General features: G+C 34.3%; 1 protein-coding gene across 1 annotated transcript; it reads right to left on the bottom strand.

Annotated features, from left to right (window-relative positions):
* Positions 1 to 203: 203 nt before the first annotated feature.
* Positions 204 to 6,510, bottom strand: LOC145109502 (DNA (cytosine-5)-methyltransferase DRM2-like). Its single transcript, XM_079046674.1, has 10 exons — positions 6,409 to 6,510; positions 5,157 to 5,202; positions 4,923 to 5,057; positions 4,729 to 4,831; positions 4,601 to 4,647; positions 4,371 to 4,514; positions 3,959 to 4,058; positions 3,516 to 3,601; positions 2,371 to 3,108; positions 204 to 913 (listed from the first exon to the last, which is right to left on the bottom strand). Exons 2-10 carry the CDS (start codon positions 5,157 to 5,159, stop codon positions 473 to 475), a joined length of 1,797 nt encoding a protein of 598 aa, XP_078902800.1. The 5' UTR covers positions 5,160 to 5,202; positions 6,409 to 6,510; the 3' UTR covers positions 204 to 472.
* Between the last annotated feature and the right edge of the window lie 18,968 nt (positions 6,511 to 25,478).

Raw genomic sequence — 25,478 nt, 5'->3', positions numbered from 1 at the left:
GTATATATTTGAATATAATTTTGTGATGGGAACAAAATCTTTCGATTACTCTTAACATTTTAATTCATTCTTATTTGATCCATTGTATCAAATAGATTATTCGTTTGAGATATTGGGCATTAATCCCACACATGTTATGTCATTTTCACTGCCAATGATCATAAATTTCAAACACAAAATTCAAAATTCCAGAAAACACAAACTAAATCTTAAGCAACATTTAATACCAAATTTCATCACAAGTACCATTCGGATACGTAACAATTCACATGACGCACATTATAATCAGTTACCAAAAATTCACAGAGAACAATCTCCGCTTCCTAACTTATTTAATCAAACATCTTATATTATAATATTACTACCGAGTCTTGATCTAAAAGTCCACTAAAAATAAAAACAACAAAAAAGGGGCCATGAAGAATTCAAATTAGGTACAAATTAAACCATGATTTTAGGCCCTTTAGGAGACTTAATTTTCATTTTGCCCATTCATTATACACTTAACTAAGTCTAGAATACGCGGAAATTCATAAAACAGAGCGGAATGTTCACCTTCAAGTCCATCTCTGCTCACCCTATTACTCCCTGCAAGATTATTACACGGACTTCCACCAACCACAAGATCAAAACCACCAAAAGGTCTCATAAGTTGTTCAAGTTTGTCCGGATTCAATTGTTGGACATCTGCCAAATGGACCAAATTGCCCTTTTGATTCGTCTGTTCCCACCAACTTCTCACAATGTCTCTGTTGGCTTCCGAGAGTTCAACTGACACAACGTTTTTTAGAGGAATCCCGAGCCTGTGGAGCGCCACCTCAGCACCACCAATGCCAGAGAAGAGAGAGAGCATGTTTATACCGTTTGGGAATATGTCTTTTAGTACAGAGAGATGGTATGCCACTGTGTCAACCTGTGAAATAAAAGATTTTGAAAAAGAATGACAAAACAAGAAATAGCAACTAACTTTCGTATAATCAGGTATATTTTTTTAAGTACGATGTTATAATGAGAAGAAAATAAAAGTAGGATGCTATTTCTTGCATTTAAACAGGTAAAGATAACAAACAAGAAGTAGCAACATAGTTCCATATTTTTGAATATTATAGCATCCTAAATTTCATTTCTTAACATTACAGCATCGTTACTTTCATTTTTTTTATTCTTATTAGAGCATTACAATTGGAAAAATCTTTTCCCAACTATTGCAGTTAAAATTGATTTGTATTTGGATGACATTGCTATATTCAGGTAGATGTTTGTATTGAACAAATTTTTTAAAGTACGTTATTTCTTCATTTTAACCAAAGTAAAAAAATAACAAAATTAGAAATAGCAAAGTAATTCCATTTTTATAGTGTAGTATCTCATCCTACTTTCATTTCTTTACATTACAACATTGTACTTTCAGTTCTTTTCTTATTACAACTTTCCATGTGGAAAAAATCTACCCAACTATAACAGTGAAAATTGCTTTGCATTTCGATGACAATATAACATTTGCTATAACTGGTTAGATTTTTCAAAGTACATTTTATAATAAGCAAGAAACAAAAGTAAGATGTTATAATGAACAAAGGGTTAAATATCATAAAAGACCTTATATATTGGGTTTTTTTCCGGATTAAACCTCAACTTTATTTTTATTTATTTTTTCTGAAAAAGACCTTGTATTTTTCTATTGAGTAAATTACACGAATGGTCCCTATGGTTTAGGGTAATTTGCACGTTTGGCCCCTAACTTATTTTTTTAACTCGAAAGGTCCCTACTGTTTGTTTTTGTTGCACGCTTGGTCCCCGTCTTACATAAAAAGACTATTTTGCCATTGATTTTTTAATTTATTTAAATAAACACACCCCCAACCCCACTTCCACCTCACATTACCTTAGCTTACCTACCCCATCTTATTTAAATAAATTAAAAAATCAAGGGCAAAATAGTATTTTTAGGTAAGACAGGGACCAAGCGTGCAACAAAAACAAACTGTAGGGACCTTCCGAGTTAAAAAAATAAGTTAGGGACCAAACATACAAATTACTCCAAACCATAGGGACCATTCGCGTAATTTACACTTTTCTATTTTTTTCAGTTTGGTCCTTTTAGCAGTTTTTTTTCCAAAAAAACTTGTCAAATGTGAGGGTTTTTTCAAAAAAAAAAAAATCGGAAAAATTAAAAACTTTAGGGTTTTTTAGGAACAAATTATAAAATAAAATGTCTTTTTAAAGAAAAAAAGATAAAGTAGAGGTTCAATCCGGTAAAAAAAAAAAAAAAAAAAAAAACCAATATATAACATTTTTTAACGATATTAACCCATAAGGCATAAACAAATCAAGAAAAGTACAGTGCTATTTATTGCATTTAAGCCTCACCTGAAACGAGTTCCCAAGTGACTTGTATCTATCCGTTCTACTTATCCCACCACCTCTCGTATGATTCCTAGGAAACCCCAACAACATTTCCACCTCATCCGGCTCCAAAGGCGCAACCTTATTTTTCCCAACCCAAACCAAATTCCACTTCCTACACTCATACATAACATACTTCCTCACATCTTCCGGAACATTCTCACTCTCCCCCCACTTTTCTAGAGCCTTCCGGATCCTATCTGTCAATCTCGAACTCGCATAACTCGTTTGCAAACAATTAAGTTTCGTCCGTGGGTCCCACTCGGGCCACCATCTTTTAGTCATGGGTAACGCGTCGTGGATTGTCCGAGGTGGCAAGGGCAAAATCGGAAATCTATTTTTTATAGGGAGATTATGGACATATCCTCGTTTTCTAGCGGTTGCACAAAAATACTGTGAGTCTACAAATTCGGGTTGGACATCGTATAGGAAACGGGAGATTGTGTCCCACACGCCTTTTGGGGCTAATGCTACGTTTTCGTAGTAGAAAAAAGGTGGGCCCACGGCTGCATCGGGAAGCGTGCGGTGGGTTATGGTGGTTGAGCCGGATGGGACCCCGAACCCGATCATTGGGTTTGGGAGGCGGATCACTTCGTCTTCTTCTGTTAGTGGGCCCTTTTGCTTTTTTCTTTTATGTGCCTCGAGCTCGTAAAATTTCTTTCTCTTGATTTTCCCATTTGAGGTAAATAGTTTTTTCGGTTTCTGGATTGCAAGATGGAAAGTGAAAAAAAAAATGTAAGTATTGGATAACGTGTTAAACAAATATGATAGAGAGTTGAAGCATAATTATCGATAATAACAATATGTAGAGGGTGTTTGGCTTAGCTTTTGAAAGCAAAAAGTCTTTTTTGTAAAAGTTGGAAAAGTCAGGATTACGTGACTTTTCAAAAAGATGTCATTTACTCTATTGGAAAAGTCAGGATTACCAAACATCTTTTTGACTTTTAGAAAAAGATAAAAGTGAAAAGTCACTTTAAAAGTTATGCCAAACACCCTCGTAATAACCAGAAAGTTGATTAATAATTTATTTTTTTGCCATAAGAACAATTTGAGATGTATTTATTAGTTTTAAAAAAAAATGAATTTCAAGGAGAGTATTTAGTAGTTACCTCTTCCTCATAAAATACAGCTTCTGTCTTTGCCATTTGAGCAGCACAAATAAAATCAGTTATTTCTCCAATTGAGGCATCAGGACCTGCAAAATTCATATACAACTTGAAAAACTAAATGTGAACAAACAGCACTTGTATTTTCATAATTTTATCAATATTATACTTTCTTTTACATTTTTCCCGAGTTTCCTTTCCTGGTTTTGAAAAAGGACAAAATACAAAAAAGCACACCATATTTTAACCATTCAATCCATTTATCCACTGAAGTATTATTACTTTATGATGTCTTTTTTTGTGTATTTTGACTTGATATCGAAACTAGATAACAAAAACATGTTTTTTTTAAACGAGAATAAACGTAATGGTTTAATCACTACAAAAAATAGTTTAAAAAAAATGTAAAGACCTAACACCATATATAAAAAAAAACAAATACACACCACATCTCTCCACAGCTGCTGAAGCCTCTTCTACTGTATATCCCATACTTGTCAAAGATAACAATGCTTTCTCATGTTTAGGCAACAATTCGTAATTCTCCTGTCCAATATGCATGTCAAATTCCATAAATGTTTGACAATTTAAACAAATACTTCAAAGGATAGAAATAAATAAATAAACTCGCATTGCCATGAAATACTGATCCTAAATCATCACATTATATCCTTCACAACTGTTTATCGGCCATATGTGTTTACAACATCTTTTGTTTTCCAATCAACACTGCTAAAGTAGCACCCCAAATACTTTGTTAAGATCACAATGAGTATGCATTCATAGTTAAAATAAAGAAAAAAAAACAGGAACAACCATTAAAGAAAGATTTATGTTAGTATTCAAGCAAATACTCACAGGTATTTCATCATCAGACCAGCTGTCAAACTCAGATAAATCATCAGGAACAGTCTCATCATAGTCAGAAGAAAAATCATCATTATTTACACATTGTTGTTGCTGATGAGAATCCATATCAAATGTCATGTTTCCTTCCGGAGACTTTTTAAGAACGCGAAAAACATTAACAAAATGTTAGTAGCCAAAATACACAATAACTAAAAAAAAAAAAAAAAACGTTCGCTTACTGAGTATGTAAGTAGAGCTTCCAGTATGGACTCTGCGTTATCTTCCCCTAAGTATATGTAAAAACAGAGTTGTAAAACATGTTTTACCTGTTAAACACAATATTAATGAATAATATAATATAATATACCATTTTCTTTAATTGCTTTTGTAATCTGTTTTTCAGAGAAGCCCATTCCTAGGAAATGGTGTACAAGATTGGAGTTTGAAGGACCTGCTGCTGATGTGCTTGCCTTGAGACAAAAAGCAAGGAATTTAATAACAAAAGTTATAAAAACAATAAAGTATAAGGCAAATAAATCTATAATTAGCATAGGAAAATACCTCCCCATTGCTAATAATAGCTTGAGTATTCCTAGTTACTAAAGTTGAACAAGAGGGTGAGTAGTTCTCTATATCAAGATCATCATCAGTATTCCAATCAAAATTCTCATTCTCCTCACTAGAAACATGATCATCCTGTAAAAGTAAAATCACCAAAAAAAAAAAAAAAAGAAGGTTAAAAATAACATATAAGAACAGGTGAATATGCAAAAAATGGTACGAAGGAAGAAATACCATTTCTTTATAACCTTTAGCCTAGTAGAAGAACAAAGCTCTAAATCTGTTCAACATAAAGAAGAAGATTAGGGTTTACAATCTTATTTTTAAATTAGTGAAGCATGTACTTCAAAGGTTTACAATCTTATTTAAGAATATTAAATGAACAGTAATTCACATATATTAAAAGTTTCAGATAGTGAATTCAAGTCAACATATCATCATTTAAATACTCAAAGCTAGAAATGATAACAACTCTTTCAATGTCTTAACAAATATTGAAAAAAAAAAAAAAATACAGTGGCTCTCCCTTCCAACATATTAAAAAAGTTTCAAACAGCATAAACAGTTTGTGCTTTGAACAAACAATAAACGCAGGATATGATCTATCTGAACCATAAATATCAAAATTGGTAACAGAAAAACCCTAGCCAAGCCTAGACCTTCCGTTTTTATTTTAACCACACCCAAAAAAAACCATCAAAATTAGCTGAACAGCCTAAAAAAACTAGCATTTGCGTGCAATTTCATTAATTTAACACAAATTAACGTCAAAATTAAACTGATTTCAACAAAATTTACCCAACTTGTCTAAAGGGTGATGATCCGTATACAACATCTAATGCATAAATTGTTGTGTAAGGCTGAAAAATATTGTGTACAAATCACTACCCTTGTCTAAAACCCCAGTGATTTTGAAGCGAACACCAAAATGAACAAAATTAATCGAACAGTGTGACAACAATTTTGGGGGAATTTCTTCGCATAATAGAATTGATTATAGATTAATTAAAAAATAAATCGCTCATGCAATGATCGTTACTCACCTAATATAAATATATACGTACAAAGATAACTACATTTAGAGATTCGCAAGAGGAGCTTTCGGTGAGAACCCCTCTCACGAAAAAGAAAAAGATCCGAAGCATACATTTCTATACAGATGTAGAAGGTGAAAGGCACGCGCCTATGGCTTGTTTCTTGCAATTACACGCGATTATTTATTTTCATTGTTCAACTCTTTAGCAACATGAAAAAACAATTGTTCAACTCTTTGACTAACATGTATAAAAGAAACAACACAATATGTATAAAAGAAAGGAGGAGATAATTGTAACGATCTGACTACAACATCAATATATTTATTGACTTAATCACTATTTATTGCTTAAACGTTTGATATAAGACTCATTTAAACAACAAAATTAAAAATTATAAAAATTACCTAAAACAGGTCACAAAATATCTTGAGTTTTATGTAGGATGATACCTTGTTACTGGGAACAATTTTCATGAAGAACTCATAAGCCTCCAAGAAAAAAAAACTCTAATTGTGGTTCTCTCACCTTTCTAGATGAGCAAACACAAACAAAAATAATAAATTTTGCTTTCTCTCTCCTTATTATACTAAATTTTTGTAAGTTCATTACATAAATAGTCCCTGTGTTATGTCATTGTGTCTGTGTTTAGTCTAAGATTTAAATATTTTTGGAAATTTTGCCCTTATTTTTAGGATTTATATCGATTTTGATCCTTATTGTTTGTCTACTTTGTCAAATTCGGTCTTTACAGGCGCCCGTTGCCAAGAAGTGTCCTTATTGATAGGTTTTGTTCCATGTTCTGTTCCTCATTTTAAAAACCGTTAGTTAAAATTTGCCAAGTATATGTTTAAAAAAATTGTTTTGGCCTTTTATTTTAATTTTCTAATTAATTTTTTTTGAGATATTCACATAAATGACTATGGATGAGATCCATACAAAAATTAGACCGAACCGTTACCAAATAGGGGTGAGCACGGATAGCTGGTACTCGCTTTTGGAATTAGAATCGTCTCGAAACCATCGGTTCTGGAACCAGAAACGAGGTTATTGGTTTCGGTTTCGGTTCCTAAAAGTGGAAACCACCAAGGACCAATTCCGATTTACATTTGTTAGAAACCGTTACCCGTCGGGTAACCGTTGGAACCGGTTCCGAAATATTAAAATATTAAAATAATATAATACTTAAACTAATTAGTTGTAATAACGTTGATGATTAAGACATTTGTTTGGACTTTGGACTATCTAATTGGGTCATGGAGGTAACATGTCAATAAGTCATATTTGCAACATTTTTTTTTTTTCAAAACGAATGGTCTGATGTGAATGTGAATTCATGACTGTAAAACAGTTTGAACATACATGATGGTAATATCTTTTGTAAATATATGATGTTAAATAGCATTAACAGGTTGATGGTAAGAATATGAAATTTGGTTTATGACTTATATTTAACAATTTGGATTATCTTTTAAAATGATTTTTTTTGTTGTTTGTAATTTGTATCGTAATAAACTAGTTATAGTATTTACTTTTGTTTCAATGGCTAAGAATTATTTTGTATTAACGAAACTAAAAAAACGACGTAACCGAGTTACCCGGTCTCGGAACTGGAACTGTCGGTTCCGGGACTGGTTCCAAAAATTTAAGAAACGCCTAAACCGGTTTTGGTTCCGGTTCCAAATTCACAAAAACCACCGATTCCGGTTCTAACTTCACAAGAACCGTCGGTTCCAGTTTCGAAGAAATGAGATGGGTACCTGCTAGGGATGGCAAAAAAACCCGAACTCGACGGGGAAACCCGAAACCCGATCATTTCGGGTCGGGTTACGGGTCGTTATCGGGTTTTTTATCGGGTTCGGGGCAGGGAGTGGGTTCTCCTCGCCCCGCCCCGCCCCGCCCCGATTATATATATATATATACGAATCCTTTTGATGTTAATTGCACGCATTCAAAGATAAAATACTTACCGTGGACAATCTTTTTAGTTTTTAAAAAAATATGGTGTGAATGATCATTTTTTATATTTTGACGTATTACACTAAACTTAAATCAAATATTCTTTTTAGTTATTAACAATTATTTATGTTTTGATGTACTATACTAAACTTAAATCAAATAATTTTTAATATAACGTCCAGTTTATTTTATTAAAGTGATGCATCATATTTTTAATTTAAAAGGGAAGCTAGAACATGTATTTTTTATAAGACATCGGGTACCCTAAAATGGAATAAAGATTTTGTTATAAATTGTTATAAACCCGATAGGATACCCGAAACCCGACTGGAAAACCCGAAACCCAATGGGGCGCCCCGATAAGATACCCGAAAAATATCGGGGCGGGTTTGGGAAACCATGCCCCGCCCCGAACCCCCCCGTTGCCATTCCTAGTACCTGCCTATGCGTATCCTTAATACCGAACATAAAAGTATCGAAACCAAAAGATGGAAACTGTAGGAACAGAATACAATATCGATGGGTATTATATGACATTAGTTTCGTTCTAATATCGGTACCAATACTTCAGTACCAATCACATTCTAGTATCGATTTTGAACAGTACAACTTACAAAGCCAATGTGTTTGTGTGTACCAACCCATATTTGAGCTATAGAACTCGAGTTTAAGTACAACAAACACATGAGGTTCTTGATTATGAGATGAAACTAAGACAACAAACTGAAATCTCCACTTGTCTCCAACTCTCATTTCCATCCGTCCTTCCTAGCCGAGAGGACCACCTGGCTAACATTCAAGTCAAAGCCGCAAGTAGGACAATAGTATCATCACATGTGACTATTCCAGGCTGAACACCGATCACCATTTTGCCACCTATCTGCAACAAGATACTATAATATAAATAGGTGAAAGAAGTAAAACTTAATGTCAATTGTAATGACCCCAAACTCCATATAAAAGTTTCAAAATTTTGAAAGTAAATAAACCATTCCAAACATTTAATTAAAATATAGTTTGAAAATCATTTTAAAATCAAATACATTTAATCCAAATCAAATGAAATAGCAGAAGTCTTGTTTGCAAATGTGTGTGTACAATCATGCCTTAGCCTTCCTTATATCTGAAGAATTACCTGAAAAACATTTACATTCCACTGGGTAAGTATAAAGCTTAGTGAGTTCCCCAATATATCATATATCACAATACATATACATGCATACAAACAAATGGTTCTCGTACATTTATCGTTCCACCATTAATAATTGTATTTAGACTTAAGGCCTACTTGCCATTTCGTCATCAACAATTGGGTCTATAGGCTCCCGACCAATTTGTCGTTCCAACGACAACCCTTACACTACTATAACTAATATAACAACATATATACACATAGATACACATAACATACATGAACACATATTGGAATACATAATATAGTGAGATAACTCACTTGGTTTGCAGAACAACAATCACAAACTATTGATACTTCGATATTTGAACTATGTATTATACATGTATATGATAATATAGTATAGTATTTGAATGTGTGTATAATAAACTTGTATTACTTCGATTCCCTGATTTCTCATACACAACATGTGTATTTATACTTAAGGATTAGGAATTAAATAAGGTTAAAGGTGTATTAGTTGGATTAAATGATGATTCTTAGACATCAATCATGTTCTACACGTTCCTGTCAGCTCACTGTGCACATGCATCGACTGGGACTGACATGGCTAGAAAGGAAATCGAATAAGCTTTCGAACGTGACCGACCAGGTGGTCTGGGACCCAATCACGCACCCGATATGCGATTGGTGTTCCAGCTGTCGGCTAGATGTCACAGTTTGAGATGTTAACTTAAAAAATTCGTAACTTCTTCATACGGGCTCCGTTTTCGACGTTCTTTATATCCACACGTAGGTATTTCCGAGTTTTCATTTAGATAGTTTCAAGTAAAAATGAATATATTTTTACGCATCGTTTTATGAATAAGAGTATATACTTTTATTTAATAACAAAACTTGATTTAATGCAAACTACTTGAACTATGAGATGTCCTACCTTCAAATACTTGTATAATTATGTTTTCTTAATGTAATACGTAATATATTATTGAATTATATAAAATATATAATTATTTATGATTTTTATAACAATCAGTTTTATATGAAAATACTGAAAACGAATGTTACAAATCTCCCCCACTTACAATGATTTCGTCCCCGAAATCTTATTCAAACAACTCGGGATAATTCTTCTTCATTTCCTCTTCTGGTTCCCAAGTACATTCTGAACCTCGACGATGTTTCCATTGCACCTTTATAATATTTATTTCTTTGTTGCGCAAAGTTTTTGTCTTGCTATCCAAAATTACAATTGGTTTCTCTACATAATTCAGACGTTCATCCACCTGAATGTCATCAAATGGTACTACTGTATCCAGGTCGGTTATGCACTTACGCAATTGAGAAACATGTAAAGTATTGTGGATCTGATTAAGTTGATCTGGTAGATCCGAACGGTAAACAACTTTTCCCACTCGGGCAATAACTTTAAAGGGTCCAATAAATCTTGGGCCCAACTTTCCTTGCTTTCTGAACCGGATAACACCCCTCCATGGTGATACTTTCAAAAGTACAAAGTCCCCAATCTGGAACTCAAGGTCTTATTGGCGTCGATCTGCATAACTCTTCTGTCGACTTTGAGCAGTCTTTAGTCTCTCAAGTACTTGTTGAATGAGCTCAGTAGTTTTGATTATCACGTTAGTGCTTCCCATAACTCTTTGACCGACTTCTCCCCAGCATATTGGTGTTCTACATTTTCTTCCATAAAGCATCCCAAATGGAGGTCTACCAATACTGGAGTGATCACTGTTGTTGTAAGGAAATTCAGCCAATGGTAGATACGAGTCCCAACTTCCACTGAAGTCAAGTATACATGCCCGAAGCATGTCCTTTAGGGTCTGTATTGTTATTTCACTTTGTCCATCAGTATGAGGATGATAAGCTACGCTAATATATAGTCGTGTGCCCAGTTGTTCATGAAACTTCCTCCAAAATCTGGAAGTACAACGGACGTCCCTATCAGAGACTATCGAAACTGACACTCCATGCTGGGAAACCACCTCTTTAACATAAATGTCAACAAGTTTCGCTGCCGAACAGCTCTCTCGAATAGGTATAAAGTGGGCACTTTTGGTTGACCTGTCGACAATCACCCATATAGTATCTACTCCCTAAGGATTCTTTGTGTAACGTCCCCAAAATCTTAAATAAAGTTTTCAATTTTAATTTAATAAAAAACCATCAAGTACTCATAGCAAACCCAAACTTAGTATATCGAACGAGTATAATCATCAGAGTACAAATCCAAATCATAAAGAAAATACGCAACATGGGTGGATGTGCTGCGATCATGTCGGGCCCTTCCCTTTTGTACCGGAAGTACTTGAAACCACAAACCTAACTGTAAGCACAAAGCTTAGTAAGCTTCCCCAAAATACCATATACAATGAACATATACATATAACAACAAGTGGCTGTGTCAGGTCTGTATCAAACAAAATACTTTTTAGCCTTAGTGATCTAAATAAAAGTCATAGTATACATTAAACCGAGAGCGAACATATAGAGAACGTACAAATATGACTTTGTTAGAGGAAGTTATGATGTTTCTAAGATTCAACGTAGCAGTACACAACTCGGAAATCGAATTTTAGATCGATTGATTTTTAGCCGACACAACTTAAACGAGAATTGAAGATCTCGTTAATAGGAGCTCAACGATATAATGACAGTCGAAAACGGACGTCAGATGACAATGTTATGATTTTTTAACGGACTTTAACTGTCTAAGCCTGTTAAAATATAACTTTAAAAATAAAGTCAAAACTAGCCGACGGAGTCTAAACGAAAGTTGTAGATCACTTCGCTAACTACGCGTGGATATAAAGAACGTAAAAAACGGAGCTCGTATGCGAAAGTTGTGGATTTTAGAAGATAATTAATTTTTGGATTAAACCTCGAAGTGCCACGTGGCAAGATCTGGGCCACTACATCTTCCCCACGGCTTGACATCTGATCGCGACATGTGGCAGGAGTACGCCCAACGTAACATACAGTACGCCCGCATACTCGGTGCTGACATCCTATAAATAAAGCTCGTTTTTTCACTCATTTCTCCACACCTCTTCACCCATTTCTCTCCGAACACCCCAAACCCTCTAAACCTTTCCCTAGCACCTCCTAGGTGTTAGAAGTGAAGCCCGGAGCGCCAGAAGGCCTCGAGAAGAATAACTTTCGGCTCATAAGTTCTGCCCGCACAGATCCCGGTTCCTCACTAACAAGTGAGTGCATAGTTACTTTCATCTTACACATAGATATGATGTATTTAATATTAATACATGCTATATGTGCTTATTATGTGTGTTCCTGTTATCTATGCTAGATGAACAATTTATACATGTTTTACGTGATTTAAATTGTATATGTATTTTTATACATATAAATATATTAGGTAAAGATGGGTAGATGAATGATGAGAGATGAAAGATGATATAGATGATGAGAGGTGAAAGATGATGAGAAGCCTTGACTTTAAAGCCGATCCAGTCATCTAGCAGAGTATAGATGACGACCACAGACTATTCTAGATAGTCGAGTGGAACGCTAGCAGGCTCGTAACCTGTAGGTGTTTTTGAACTATGTGTTCACCATATGTACTATAAAAACCCTAGCAGCTATGGACTTAGTGCCTTATAAATGAACATTGGCAGTTATGGACTTCGTGCCTAATAGATAACATTGGCAGTTATACCTAATAGATAACATTGGCAGCTATGGACTTAGTGCATGTTGGATAAACCCTGACAGCGATGGACTTCGTGCCTACTCCTTAGGACAATCCTTAGGAATAAATAAATTATGAATATATGATTCTTAGGGTAGATCCTTAAGAATAAAGAATATAATGGTGATGAGAAATTAGATTAACTGTTTGATGATTAAACATAATAATTATATTATTGTGGGTTGAAAACCATATGTACTCACCAAGTTTCCTAACCTGACCCACTCAGTTTATTGTATCACGGGTGGCTATATGAAAGATACATTCTACTGAGAGATTCAAAGAGTATTAGGCCACTAGTTTAATTAATGTAAGGCTTGTAATATTTTATTATGCTTATGTTTTTGTATTGACGATGACATCCCAATGTTTTAAATAAAAATACATTTCTTCGGAAATGCTTTGATAACATCTTTATCATGTTTTCTGGGAACAAATTCCGCAATACTATTTTTCAAAAAGGATACTCTGATTTTTAAATAGGCATAAACAAATTCTTCTTTTCTGGCCGTGAAAATGGGGATGTCACAGTTGGTATTAGAGCATTAGTTTAAGCGAACTAGGAGTAAGGATTTATTTCTAAACTTAAACTTAGAATGCTAAGCGATGATTATGAGATGAGTGTCTGCTATATTTAGGATGTATGTCTGAATAGATTTAGATTCAGATTCAGATTTTGAAAGTAGTCGTCCATCAAAGAAGCCAAAGAAAAAGGAGTCACCAATTAAGAAAGAAAAGAAAAAAACATGTGGTAAAGGAATTTTATTCAATGAAAAACAAATGTTCACCAGAGTCATTACTCTCTATAATCCTTGGGTTTAGCACACAACAAAAAGAATCTGTAAGATCTATGGGTTTTGGAAGTCTGTTAAGAATGACAATGACTGATATACCACTGAAGTTGGGATTTTATATTCTTCAAAAATTTGATTTTGAAAGAATGGTCAGAGATGTTGAAGGAAAGGAACTGAACGTAACATCACAGTCTGTTCATGACATGTTGGGGATCCCAACTGGTGTAACCATACTTACATAAATAGATCAATGGCCTAAAGATAATACATGTTATGATGAATGGAAGGAACAATTTCAAGAAGGAGCAATCATTAGACTGAATACAATCAAAAAAGTTATTGTCCGTACCACATAAGCTGATTTTAATTTCAAATTGAACTTTTTAGTTCTTTTGTTAACATATTTTGTGAGTCAACATCAATGGGAAGATGCAACCTGTTCCCTTTGAGTTATATTCCAATAAAAACATATATCAGCAACATAGACTGGTGCAACTATGTTTTGGATTGTCTCGTTAGAACAAAGAACTCATACATACCATACTCGGATACCAGCTACTTTGTTGGACCTTCATCTTTCTTGGTGGTAAGTTATTCATAAGTGAATATATTATAATGTTTAATTCACTTTTTAATACTATTAATTATTCATAACTGAATAACACATATTCATATATGAATAAGTAAAAGATAGTATTACTTGTTCACATGTAATGCTTTGCATTACTTATTCATAAATGAATTTAAACAAATAATACTATATTTTGTAAAAATTCATTTATGAATATGAATTAATTATCATTTATCGTCAGTTGTTCTGTGCTGATAAAATCCACTCGGAAGCTCTAACAGTAACACATAAACATCTAACAATTTGTTATTGGAGTTTAGAGAAGATTAGATATCGAGAGACATTTGAACAAGAAATAGGTAAATTTGGCATTGGATAATTAAATTAGGAATTTGTTAATGAACAAGTTGAAGGAGATATAGATCTGGAAGACAGTGATTGTGATAGATGAAGTGATTATGTTGAGGTAATTATTTTGAATATGTTAATCATATATGATTACACTAATTTATTATATTAATTTCTAATTATATTTCTTTTTATTACATAGGAATATGAATCAAAATTATCTAAAATGCTTAATAATTTTGAGAGGACGAAGGAAAAGTTGAATTCAAAGCTCAATGATGCAATAACAAAGTTTCTTGAAAAGGAAAGTTTCAGGATTTTGAAAGAAAAGATCACAAATGTAATTGTTGAAGATAAAACTGAAAGCACATAAATTTTTGAATTTCCAAGTAATGAAACTGGACTTGAAGGTATCAATTTAACACTAGTTATGGGTGACAAAAGAAATGATGAAAAAGAGAATGAAGATAAAGAGGGCAATGCTGAAGAAGACAATGATAATGATGGACCCGAAACTGAAGTAGATTATTTGTTTGATGAAAACGAAGTGGAGAATGAAGGAACATAAAATGATGGAGAGACCAATAAAAAAGAAAGTGATGAAAAGAAAAAGGAAGGTGAACTAAAGCAAAAGAGAATGATGGAGAGATCAATGAAAATGAGAATGATGAAGAGACTGAAGAAACAAATAATGATGAAGAGACTAGTTGAAAATGAAACAAATCAAAATCTGTTGGATAAAGTTGTTGAAAACATTGTGGATAATATCTTTGGCATTGGATTTTCAAGTTTAAATAGTCAAGAAGATGAAATCTGGAATGACCCTGAAATGAAAACTATTTTGGATAATATTGATATAGGTAAATTTTGACTTACTTTTTTCTATAAAAATATTAATACACAATAACAAACTTTTTTGTTAAATTTTGAACAGGTTCAGCATTGACCGGAAGTAAAACTAATACTCTGATCAGTCAAGTTATTCAAGGTATGTATTCAGGGGCGATGCTACATGTATGCAAGGGGTGTCCATGGACACCCCTTGCTTTGGAATTTCTTTTACAGAACATGTAATTTTTTTATAAGGACACCCTTAAGTTTTTAGGATTGACACCCTTAGATTTTTGAATAAACAATTTTGAACCATATACAATTCTAAGTTGTAAAAAAATAACAGATTAGGAGATGGAAAGTGAGAGAAAATAGGAAAAAAATAAGGATATATAAAAAAACCCTAATGATTTTCACAAAACAAACTTTAATAATCGATATAACTTGTATTTCGACAATAGAACACCATCGGCTGCGTCTTCGCGACTCTACATCCCTGTGGATCTCCGGCCGCCGCAATTGCTTGTGCCTTCGCCAGATCGATCATGTTTTACATGCCTATTTCTTTTTGCATGTCTCCCGTGCATCGTCTACCATAACCAAAGTCCAGTAGATTTGTTCTTGAAAATCAGGTGGGTTCTCTTCCTATCAAAAATCCGGTAGTTGCTCTTAAGTTTTAAGTCAAAAAAAGGGGAAAAATGAGTCTTTCTGATTCGGTGGTAGCTTTTAGGTATATGAAAAGGTTAAAAAGAAATTTTGGAAGTGAATTGACAGCATATAGCAGTGGCATAAGTTATTGCCTACTGCCTCACAACTACTCAAGTAGGAACTGCCTATTAATTTCATTTGAATGTATTAATCAGCTAGAGTCCATTTAAATTCAATTTTACTGTCTTACTCAAATCCAATTTTACTACTTAGTTAATTTTGCTACAGATTTTAATTGTGTTTAGTAGAGTTTTTTTTGTTTGGTCTTTAGAATAGTAATATAGAATATCTTCGATCTGTTTGTTTTTGAGTTTTAATTCATTAGCTTTATAACTAATATAGAGGTTTGTATGTCATATATAGAATAAATGTTTAGTATAGTATTAACAATGATATATTTTAGCTTGTTTTTTGAAATATGAAAAATCATTGTGAGCAACTGTAAGATATCTAGAATTATTTTTAATATTACGTTGGATCTCATAATTATACTTAAATGCTATTATTGATAACCCGACCTGGTAAAAAAAATCGACCATTTTATTTTGTTATCTAGTTAGAATGGGACACCTGTGAATTTGAATCTTAGATTCGCCACTGTATATATTTGTTTTTCATATATGAATGAATATAAAAAAATGTTACTATTAACTTATAAAATGTTACTATTAACTTACTACTTATTTACAAATAAAAATTGTTATTATAGATTCAATAATTCATTAATTAATTATACTTAATATATAATATGATATGAATCTTGTAGGGAACGGAAACTCAGAAGGTATACATAAACAAGGAGGAGAAATTGAGAAAGGAAAGGGATATGATACAGGTAAATGGATGATTCACTATTAAGTGAATATATCACAATGCTTATATTGATTTTTTTAATAAGATTGCTTATTCATAAGTGAATAAGACAATATATGAATGAGTAAAAAAGATAGAATATTCATATATGATGTATATCTTTCAGGCAAGGGAAAGTCTGAACATGGAAATATAGGAAAATGAGAAGCTGAGAAGATAAAAGGAAATGATGGAGGTGGAGATAAACAAGGAGAAGTTGAAACTACTGAGGCAAATAAAGATGAAGGTGGAGATAAACAAGAAGGAGAAGCTGAGAATGGAAATGCAGATGATAGAGGTAAATGGATGATTCACTAATAAGTGAATATAATACGATTGATTATTCACAAGTGAATAAGATAGTATATGAATAAATGAAAAAGATAGTATTACATGTTCATAAGTAATGATATGCATTACTTATTCATAACTGAATATATTATAATGCTTACATTGATTTTTGTAATAACACACTTTTCATGTATTAATAAGTAAAAGATAGAATTACTTGTTCATAAGTAATGTTATGCATTACTTATTCATAAGTGAATATATTAAAATATTTATATTCATTTATGAATAAGTAATGCAATATTTTGAATATAGATAGAATATTCATATATGATGTGTATCTTTCAGGCAAATGAAAGTCTGAAGATGAAAATAAAAAAGGAGGAGAAGTTGAGAAGACAAAAGGAAATGATGGAGGTAACAATTTGGAAAAACATTTGAAAATTCATATATGATTGGAATGATCAATAATCACATATGAATAAAATATAAATATATATATATATATATATATATATTATTAATAGATAATTATTTATATGATTCAATATTCATATATGATTTGACTTTTGAAGGTGATAAAAAAGGGGTTGAAGCTAAGAATAAAAAAGCAAGTGATGAATCAAGATCGAAAAAGCCTGTTGATCCTTTCAAATCACCTTACAAATGCAGGATAATAGACACAAAACCTAAGCTGACACATCATGTGACATCCCCTAATTTCTCGGTCAGAAAAGACCGATTTAATTTATGCTTTTTAAAATAAAAATCAGAGAAATCCTTTTAAAAGATGTTGCGGAATTGGTCCCCAAAACAAAACATGATAAAAGTTTATCAAAACCTTTCTTTAAGAAATATATAATTTCATTTCATATCAAAATCTTGGGATGTCATGTTCCGATACAGATCAAAAGCATAAACAAGACATTATAAGCCTTACAACAATTATTTACAACTACTGGCCTATAATCCAAAAATCTCTCATCATCCTCCGACTATGCTCGGGGTCCACTACCTGTAACATAAAAGCTGAGTGGGTCAGGCTTGGGAGCCTGGTGAGCATATAGGGTTTTCAACCCACAATAATAATAAACTTATTAAGTTCACCAATCAACAATAACCCTGATTACCCATTCCCGTTATCCTCACTTTACGTCCCTAAACACCTATCACAAGGGACCTAGCCTAAGGAATATCATCGGGATGGACACTACTGCTAAGGGGACTCCTCAGCCATACATGTCCTAAAGGAAACCATGAGGGGGATGAAGTACGCCAATGAACATTTAGTTCATCAACACCTACAAGTTGCGAACCTGCTAGTGTGCCACTGGACTATCTAGAAAGGTCTATCGTCGTCATCTATACCCCGCTAGACGACTACTACTACTACAGCAACAACAACAACATCGAGGCCTCTCACCATTTTAACACACATCGACTATTTCGTCTACCCATGTTCTACCCAACATATTTGTAGATAAAATACATATACAGTTTAAAACTTGTATAAAACATCTGTTCAACAGTCACCTCAAATAAACACTTAATATAATTACACATAACACGTATTTTATAGAAAATACTTCATGTCTAGGTGTAAGATGAAAGTGACTACACACTCACATGATTTGATGATAATCGGCAGCACTTTGTTTCCTAAAACGATCGTTTCTAATAAAACCGAGAGTTTTATTGAGAAGTCGGGCTCTGCGAGGGTCGGGCTTCAAAACCGAAAAGATAAATTTCTCGGGCTTCTCGGGCACTTCGGGACGTGTTTCGGGTGTTTGGTATAATATCGGGGCTTTGGGGGAAGTTGGAATGAAAGAAATATTGAAAGAGGGGTTAAAAATGACAAGTTTTCAAAGTATCCCCGGGTGGTCTCACACCCTTCTATTTATAGGGGCGAAGCTCCTGATCCAACAGCTGAGAAGTCTCCACGCGTCAGCAGATCCGAAGCGAGGGCATATGGGTTGCACGTGCGAGGGCCCTGCTGGAGGCTTCTGATTGGACCGAAGTCTAGGGTCCGGGGAGGGGGGGGGGGTTCGTGGCGCACCTGCGAGGCTCAGACACGTCAAGAGGGCACGCGTTGGATGGAGGCGAGGCGACTTCGGACAGCTCTCCGGATTCGAACACGCGTCTGCCAGCTGCTCGGATGACTCAGCAATTTCGGACACGTGGCACGTTTTGAGCGAGGGTAACGTGGCCGAAGTCCACCTATGCAAAATTTCTCGGATTTGATATTTTTTCTCGATTTTTGTGCAAAACTTCTAAAATCCATAACTTTCGCATACGGGCTCCGTTTTTGACGTTCTTTATATGCACGCGTAGGTAAAATTACGCTCTACAACTTTCGTTTAGACTTCGTCGGCTAATTTTGACTTTAATTTTTATATTATTATTTTTAACAGACCGGGACAGGAAATCCGTTAAAAATTCATAACTTCTTCATCCGACGTCCGTTTTCGTCTGTCTTTTTACCTTTGTACTACTATTGACGATACCTTCGATTCTCGTTTAGGTTGTGTCGGCTAAAAATCACTCAATCTAAAATTCGAGTTTTTAGTTGTCTACTCCTAAGCTGAAACTTAGAAAAATCATAACTTCCTCATACGAAGTCAGATTTGGGCGTTCTTTTTATACATACTCTCGGTTTAACGAACACTACGACTTTCGTTTAGATCACTAAGGCTAAAAAGTAGTTTATCAAAAACTCACTTTTTACGACATTCGGCACCGTGCCGGTTTTGTCGCGAAACTTCGACAGGTCATAACTTCTTTGTTATAACTCGGATTTCGGTATTCTTTATATATCCGTAATCCTTGTCACGACCACTACAACTTTCTTAATAGATATCGGCTTTTTCTAATATTTATTTTCGACGCTCATTTTTATTCTTAATTAATTAAATTCTAGTAATTAAGCATAAAACACATAATATTCACATAATTCCTTTTCATTTCTTCAAAATGAGTTACAAAGGTTAACCTAGACTATCACATCAATATTAATGCCTAGCCTAGAAACACGGGCATTACACATCTTGAGAGTATTGTCTGTGAGTGGTTGTTCAACTTGCAAGGGAATACATCATAATTAATTTTATTTTGTAGACTTATTCATATATGATTATTATATAAATAAGAATATATGATATTTTGATTATATATTTGCAGATATGTGGTTGTCCAGACAAAATATGATCAGGTAACACAAAGAGCATTTATGGAAAGTCGATATGGAAACACGAAGATTTTTGCAGAAGTTTTAGACACTTCGGCTGATTTACTTAACCACTAAGACATGAGAAGAGATGTCGGAAATTCACCATACAGACTTTTCTTGAAAGTTGAAGTTCTTGTAAGTTTGTGTTCTAACATTAATTTCTTCTTTATTGATAAATGAATATACCAATATGATGTATTCATTTATGAATATTAGATTTATTTAGTATCATTTAAGATAATTATGTATATGCAAGTGAAATTCACATATGATTATAAGAAAATAATGTATTCATTTATGAATATAAAAATAAAAAATAAATATCTTTAGCATTCACTTATGATTAATATACCAATATGATGTGCTCATTTATGATTAAGAACTTACTAATCCTTTAAAATTATTTTGGTTATAGAATGCTTATGTATCTTCAACATTGTCTGGTGAAAGAAAGTATGAAAAATTCAAGGAGAACTTTCATGAGAGCACTGATGGGTACAATTTTTTTTTGAACATAAAAGATATTGACTTGGTATATTAATTTAACTTGTTTATTATATATATTTTATCAACAAAATACTTACCGTTATATACATAAAAAACAGGTATTATCTCCGGTTGTTAGAAGTGCTCACATTTTTGTGATTGTCTTCAACTTAAAGAAACCATCAATTAAAATTATGGATAACAGTGCAGTTGACGGGGATTATGAATGGAAATATGGAGTACTATTGAAACCTTTGGTAAGTACTGAATTCACAACAACGTATCAGAACCGCTTTATTTCATATCTAACTTATATTTTATTTAATGATCAAAAAAATTTGTTTGTGAGATACTTTAAAGAAATAAACAATACAAGAGCCAATGTCATCTCAAAAGAAACTATCATACCACAACGACTTGAAATGTCATGGAGAATAGTTAAAAATAAAGTTGATCGTGGGGTCTTTGCAATGAGACATAGAGAGACCTATATGGGACAACCAATCTCAAAGTGGAAACCATATCTTTATAAAGAAAGTGAAATTCAATAAACAACTTTAGAGAAGCTCAAGAAAAGGTATGTGCACCGAATGTTAACTTTTAAAATTAAAATGTTGAAGGCTAAGGTGTTGGATCTTGCCGAAAATATCAAAATATGGAATTCACAGTGCGTACCGCTCATGTATACAAGGCTATACAAACAATTCAAAAAAGGATAAAAGAATATTGATGATTCTTTGTGATGAAATGTGATAGTATGGGAGAACAGTTTCTGATGAAGTTAAATGCTTTTGGAGGACATGTAAGATGGTTTTGTGAAACAAGTTTGTGAACAAGTTTTAAATGGTTTGTTAAGTGTTTTTGAACATCGCTTAAATAGTGTATGAAATGTTTGTGAACAAGTTTTATTATTTTGTGTTGAATGATTATGTAATAAAAACAAGTTTGCTTTTTCTGTTAGTTTTTTATATTTCAAATATTTTCAAAGTTTATGATAATGATTTATAAACAAGTGTGATTGTTTCTGATAGTTTTCAATTTTAATTTTGTTTATTCAGAAGTGAATACCAATATGATATATTCATTTACGTTTAACATGTAAATAATAACGTCTTCAATCATAAATGAATACAAATATGATGTATTCATTTATGATTAAGTTAGGAATAATATGTGAATTTAACAAAGTTCACATATGAATATAACTTTTTTATTAAAAAATTAATAAACAAATATCATGAATATATCATATTTGTATTTATTTATGATGGTTTTCAAATTTATTTATGTTTATTCATAAATGAATACTAATATGATATATTCATTTACGTTTAATATGTAGATAATAACATCTTCAATCATAATGAATACAAATATGATATATTTATTTATGATTAAGTTAAGAATAATATGCGAATTTAACAAAAGTTCAGATATGATATATTTATTTATAATTAACATGTATTTCACATATGAATTTTCCATATCAATATAAATGTCTTAAGTAGTAGATTCTGATAAATCGATAATGGCACAAGAATACTGTATTATTCCAACATGAATATCACTTTACAAAAACACATACAAATATGCATGTCTTTACTAAACATCCTAAAAATATAGTCCAAAATTTCTTTTTAAAATCATTTACAAAAAACCATAAACCATCAATTTCATAATAAAATCACCAATCATGTATCCAAAACATCATATCCAATTAGTGTATCAAAACCATATCAAAATATCAGAGTCTAAAAACATCCCAGGCTAAAACTGTGGTGTGTGCCATGCAGTCATCCCGAGCTATTCCCCTTGTTAATGGAAGTACCTGAAACCAAAACTGAAAACTGTAAGCACGAAGCTTAGTGAGTCTCCCTAACTACCATATACCATACACATATCACATAAACATATCTTGGGCCCCGCCCCTGCTACATCGAGTCAGGTTTGGCATCGAATTTCCCGGCATCGAACCCTATTCGGCATTGGGCCCCGCCCGACATCGAGCCCCGCCTGGCATAGAGCAGATCTCGGAATACATGTGAGCATAATCAAATAATACACATATCCCTAAGCATATATCATTAACATTTAAACATTTCCTCGGGCCCCGCCCGACATCGGACCGTAATCCGGAAACATACTAACATTCCTTGGGACCACCCCGACATCGGATCGAAGTCCGGAAACATACAAGCACAAACACATACAAGAATCACGAAGACATCAAGCATACAAGAATTCCTCGGGAACGCCTCGGCATCGGATCGTAATCTGGAAAAGCATATAAACTTACATCGGGCCCCGCCCGGCATCGGACCGTAGTCCGGAACTACTACTACCTAAACGAGCCGGCCTTGGTGCCTTAGATGCGTTCCTACTGGAGGAAACTCACCTCGTATGCTAGCTGTGAAATCTCGTGTGAGGAATCTCTGTGTAACATCCAAAAATTTTACGCCAAATTTAAACTTTTTCAGTCATAAATAAAACCAAATACTAATTGTTTACAAAAATGTTTTCAATCATTATTCATTAGAGTGTTCCAATAATCAGATCATAAGGATGAGGAGCGGTACGGTCACGCCTTCGCCTTGCCATTACCTCCTGAAGTACCTGAAACATTAAACTGAAATCTGTAAGCCCGAGGGCTTAGTGAGTTACCCCCAAAATACTAACACCACACTGATAATACCATATCCATAATAATCAATCAATCATCATGCATACTGAGCCATCGGCCTGACTGGACCGCCCTACAGGGCCTTCAGTCCAACTGAATCTATACCGAGCCTTCGGCATGACTGGACCGCCACGTGGGCCTACAGTCTTCCCGGACCGCTCATAGGGTGTGTTGGCCTTCAGCACAAAGCAGGACCGCCTCAACCCAAGCAACAAGCAAATAACCATGTGCGCATAACTAACATTTACTGGCATATACAAACAACGAACATATCTATCTCACTGATTACCAAACATAGCTATCTCTCATAACTAGAGCACTGACCTAACAGGTCACTAACATATCAATCCCTACGGATCATAAAAGCATAACATATTGTCTATCCTGATTCTGATCTAACAGATCATATCCACATGTAGCATACCATAACGATAACAACTAAAAGGGTCGACCTTGGTGCCTTAGACCCTATCGATATAGTGAGGATAACTCACCTTGCAGATGTCGACTCGGTAAATAAACTTCAACCCTCGGATCACTGCCACAAACTCCACCACCTATTACCATAGTATAATCATACCCATAAGCCAACTAATCAATCCTGGTCAAAGTCAAAGTCATTAGTCAAGGTCAACAGTCCATGTTGACCTTGACTCGCCGAGTACCCCCGGCTACTCGCCGAGTTCCTTGAAGTACTAGCCCACTCGCCGAGTCACTTGAGTGACTCGTCGAGTTCCTTTGGTTTACGATCGAGACCCTAAGGCCACTCGTCGAGCTTCCTCCTTGCAACTCGACAGTTACCCGCGCATACATATGTTGGGGCAACCTCATCCGACTCGCCGAGTTGTTCATCCACTCGTCGAGTCTACGGCAATCTTCATTGGACTCGCCGAGTTGTTCTTCCAACTCACCGAGTTCATGCCTATCTTCATATCACTCGCCGAGTCGACCATGCGACTCGCCGAGTCCCTTCAGTCCTTTTTGCCCTACAGACTCATTTGAGCCATGCAGCGGCTCCAAACTACAGATCCAAGCTTCTAAGGCATGCTTTTCACGTAAAGTTGCAAACTTTACGTGCATGCATAGCTACAAAGGCTCTTAATGTCAAATCCAAGCTTACAATGGGGGTTTCATACTCAAAGAGGTTTCATACATGACCAAAATCGGAGCTTTATGACTCTAGAACCCAAGAAGGTTACAGATCTGAAGTTACAACTTCAGATCTAGCTCATATCCCACATTACCATCTTAACCAAACCATAAAAACCCTAGATCTCAACCAAAAGAGGTATAGAAAGGAAAATGAGAAAAGGTGACGACTTGATACCTCCAAATGATGCTATGTGAGGTAGATTTCTGATTTCCCACACTTCCTTGCTCCTAGCCTTTTGTTCCCCAAGCTCCTCTTCTCAAAAGATCTCCTTTCCAAAGCTTTACACACACAAGAATGACACACCACACGAATTAGGGTTTTCTGAGTTCTCAAAGGACTGCAAAGAGGCCAAAGGAGGCTTATGCTTCCTTAAATAGGGTGCAAAACCCCGGGATTTAGGGTTTCCTCTGCCAGCTCCTACTCGTCAAGTCCCTTCATGGACTCGGCGAGTAGGTCACTAAACACGCGTACCAAACTCGTTGCTACTCGACGAGTAGGGCAACCAACTCGTCGAGTAGGCCTTGAAACCAATTAAATTCTTATTTAAACAATACCTGAGAATCGGGGCGTTACAATTCTCCCCAACTTGAACTAGACTTCACCCTCGAAGTCTGTTGGAATAAACAATGCCGGGTAATGCTCCCGCATTTCCGCCTCCGGCTCCCACGTCCACTTGAATCCTCTCCGATGCTCCCACTGCACTTTTACCAAAGGTATCTCTTTATTCTGCAAAATCTTCTTCTTCCTTTCCAAGATGGCTACAGGCC

The sequence above is a fragment of the Lactuca virosa genome, chromosome 4, assembly GCF_052849685.1.
Source record: "Lactuca virosa cultivar CGN04683 chromosome 4, Lactuca_virosa_CGN04683_v6, whole genome shotgun sequence".
Taxonomy (NCBI): domain Eukaryota; kingdom Viridiplantae; phylum Streptophyta; class Magnoliopsida; order Asterales; family Asteraceae; genus Lactuca; species Lactuca virosa.
Note: the sequence above shows the minus strand (reverse complement) of the source record. Positions and strands in the feature narration are given on the sequence as shown.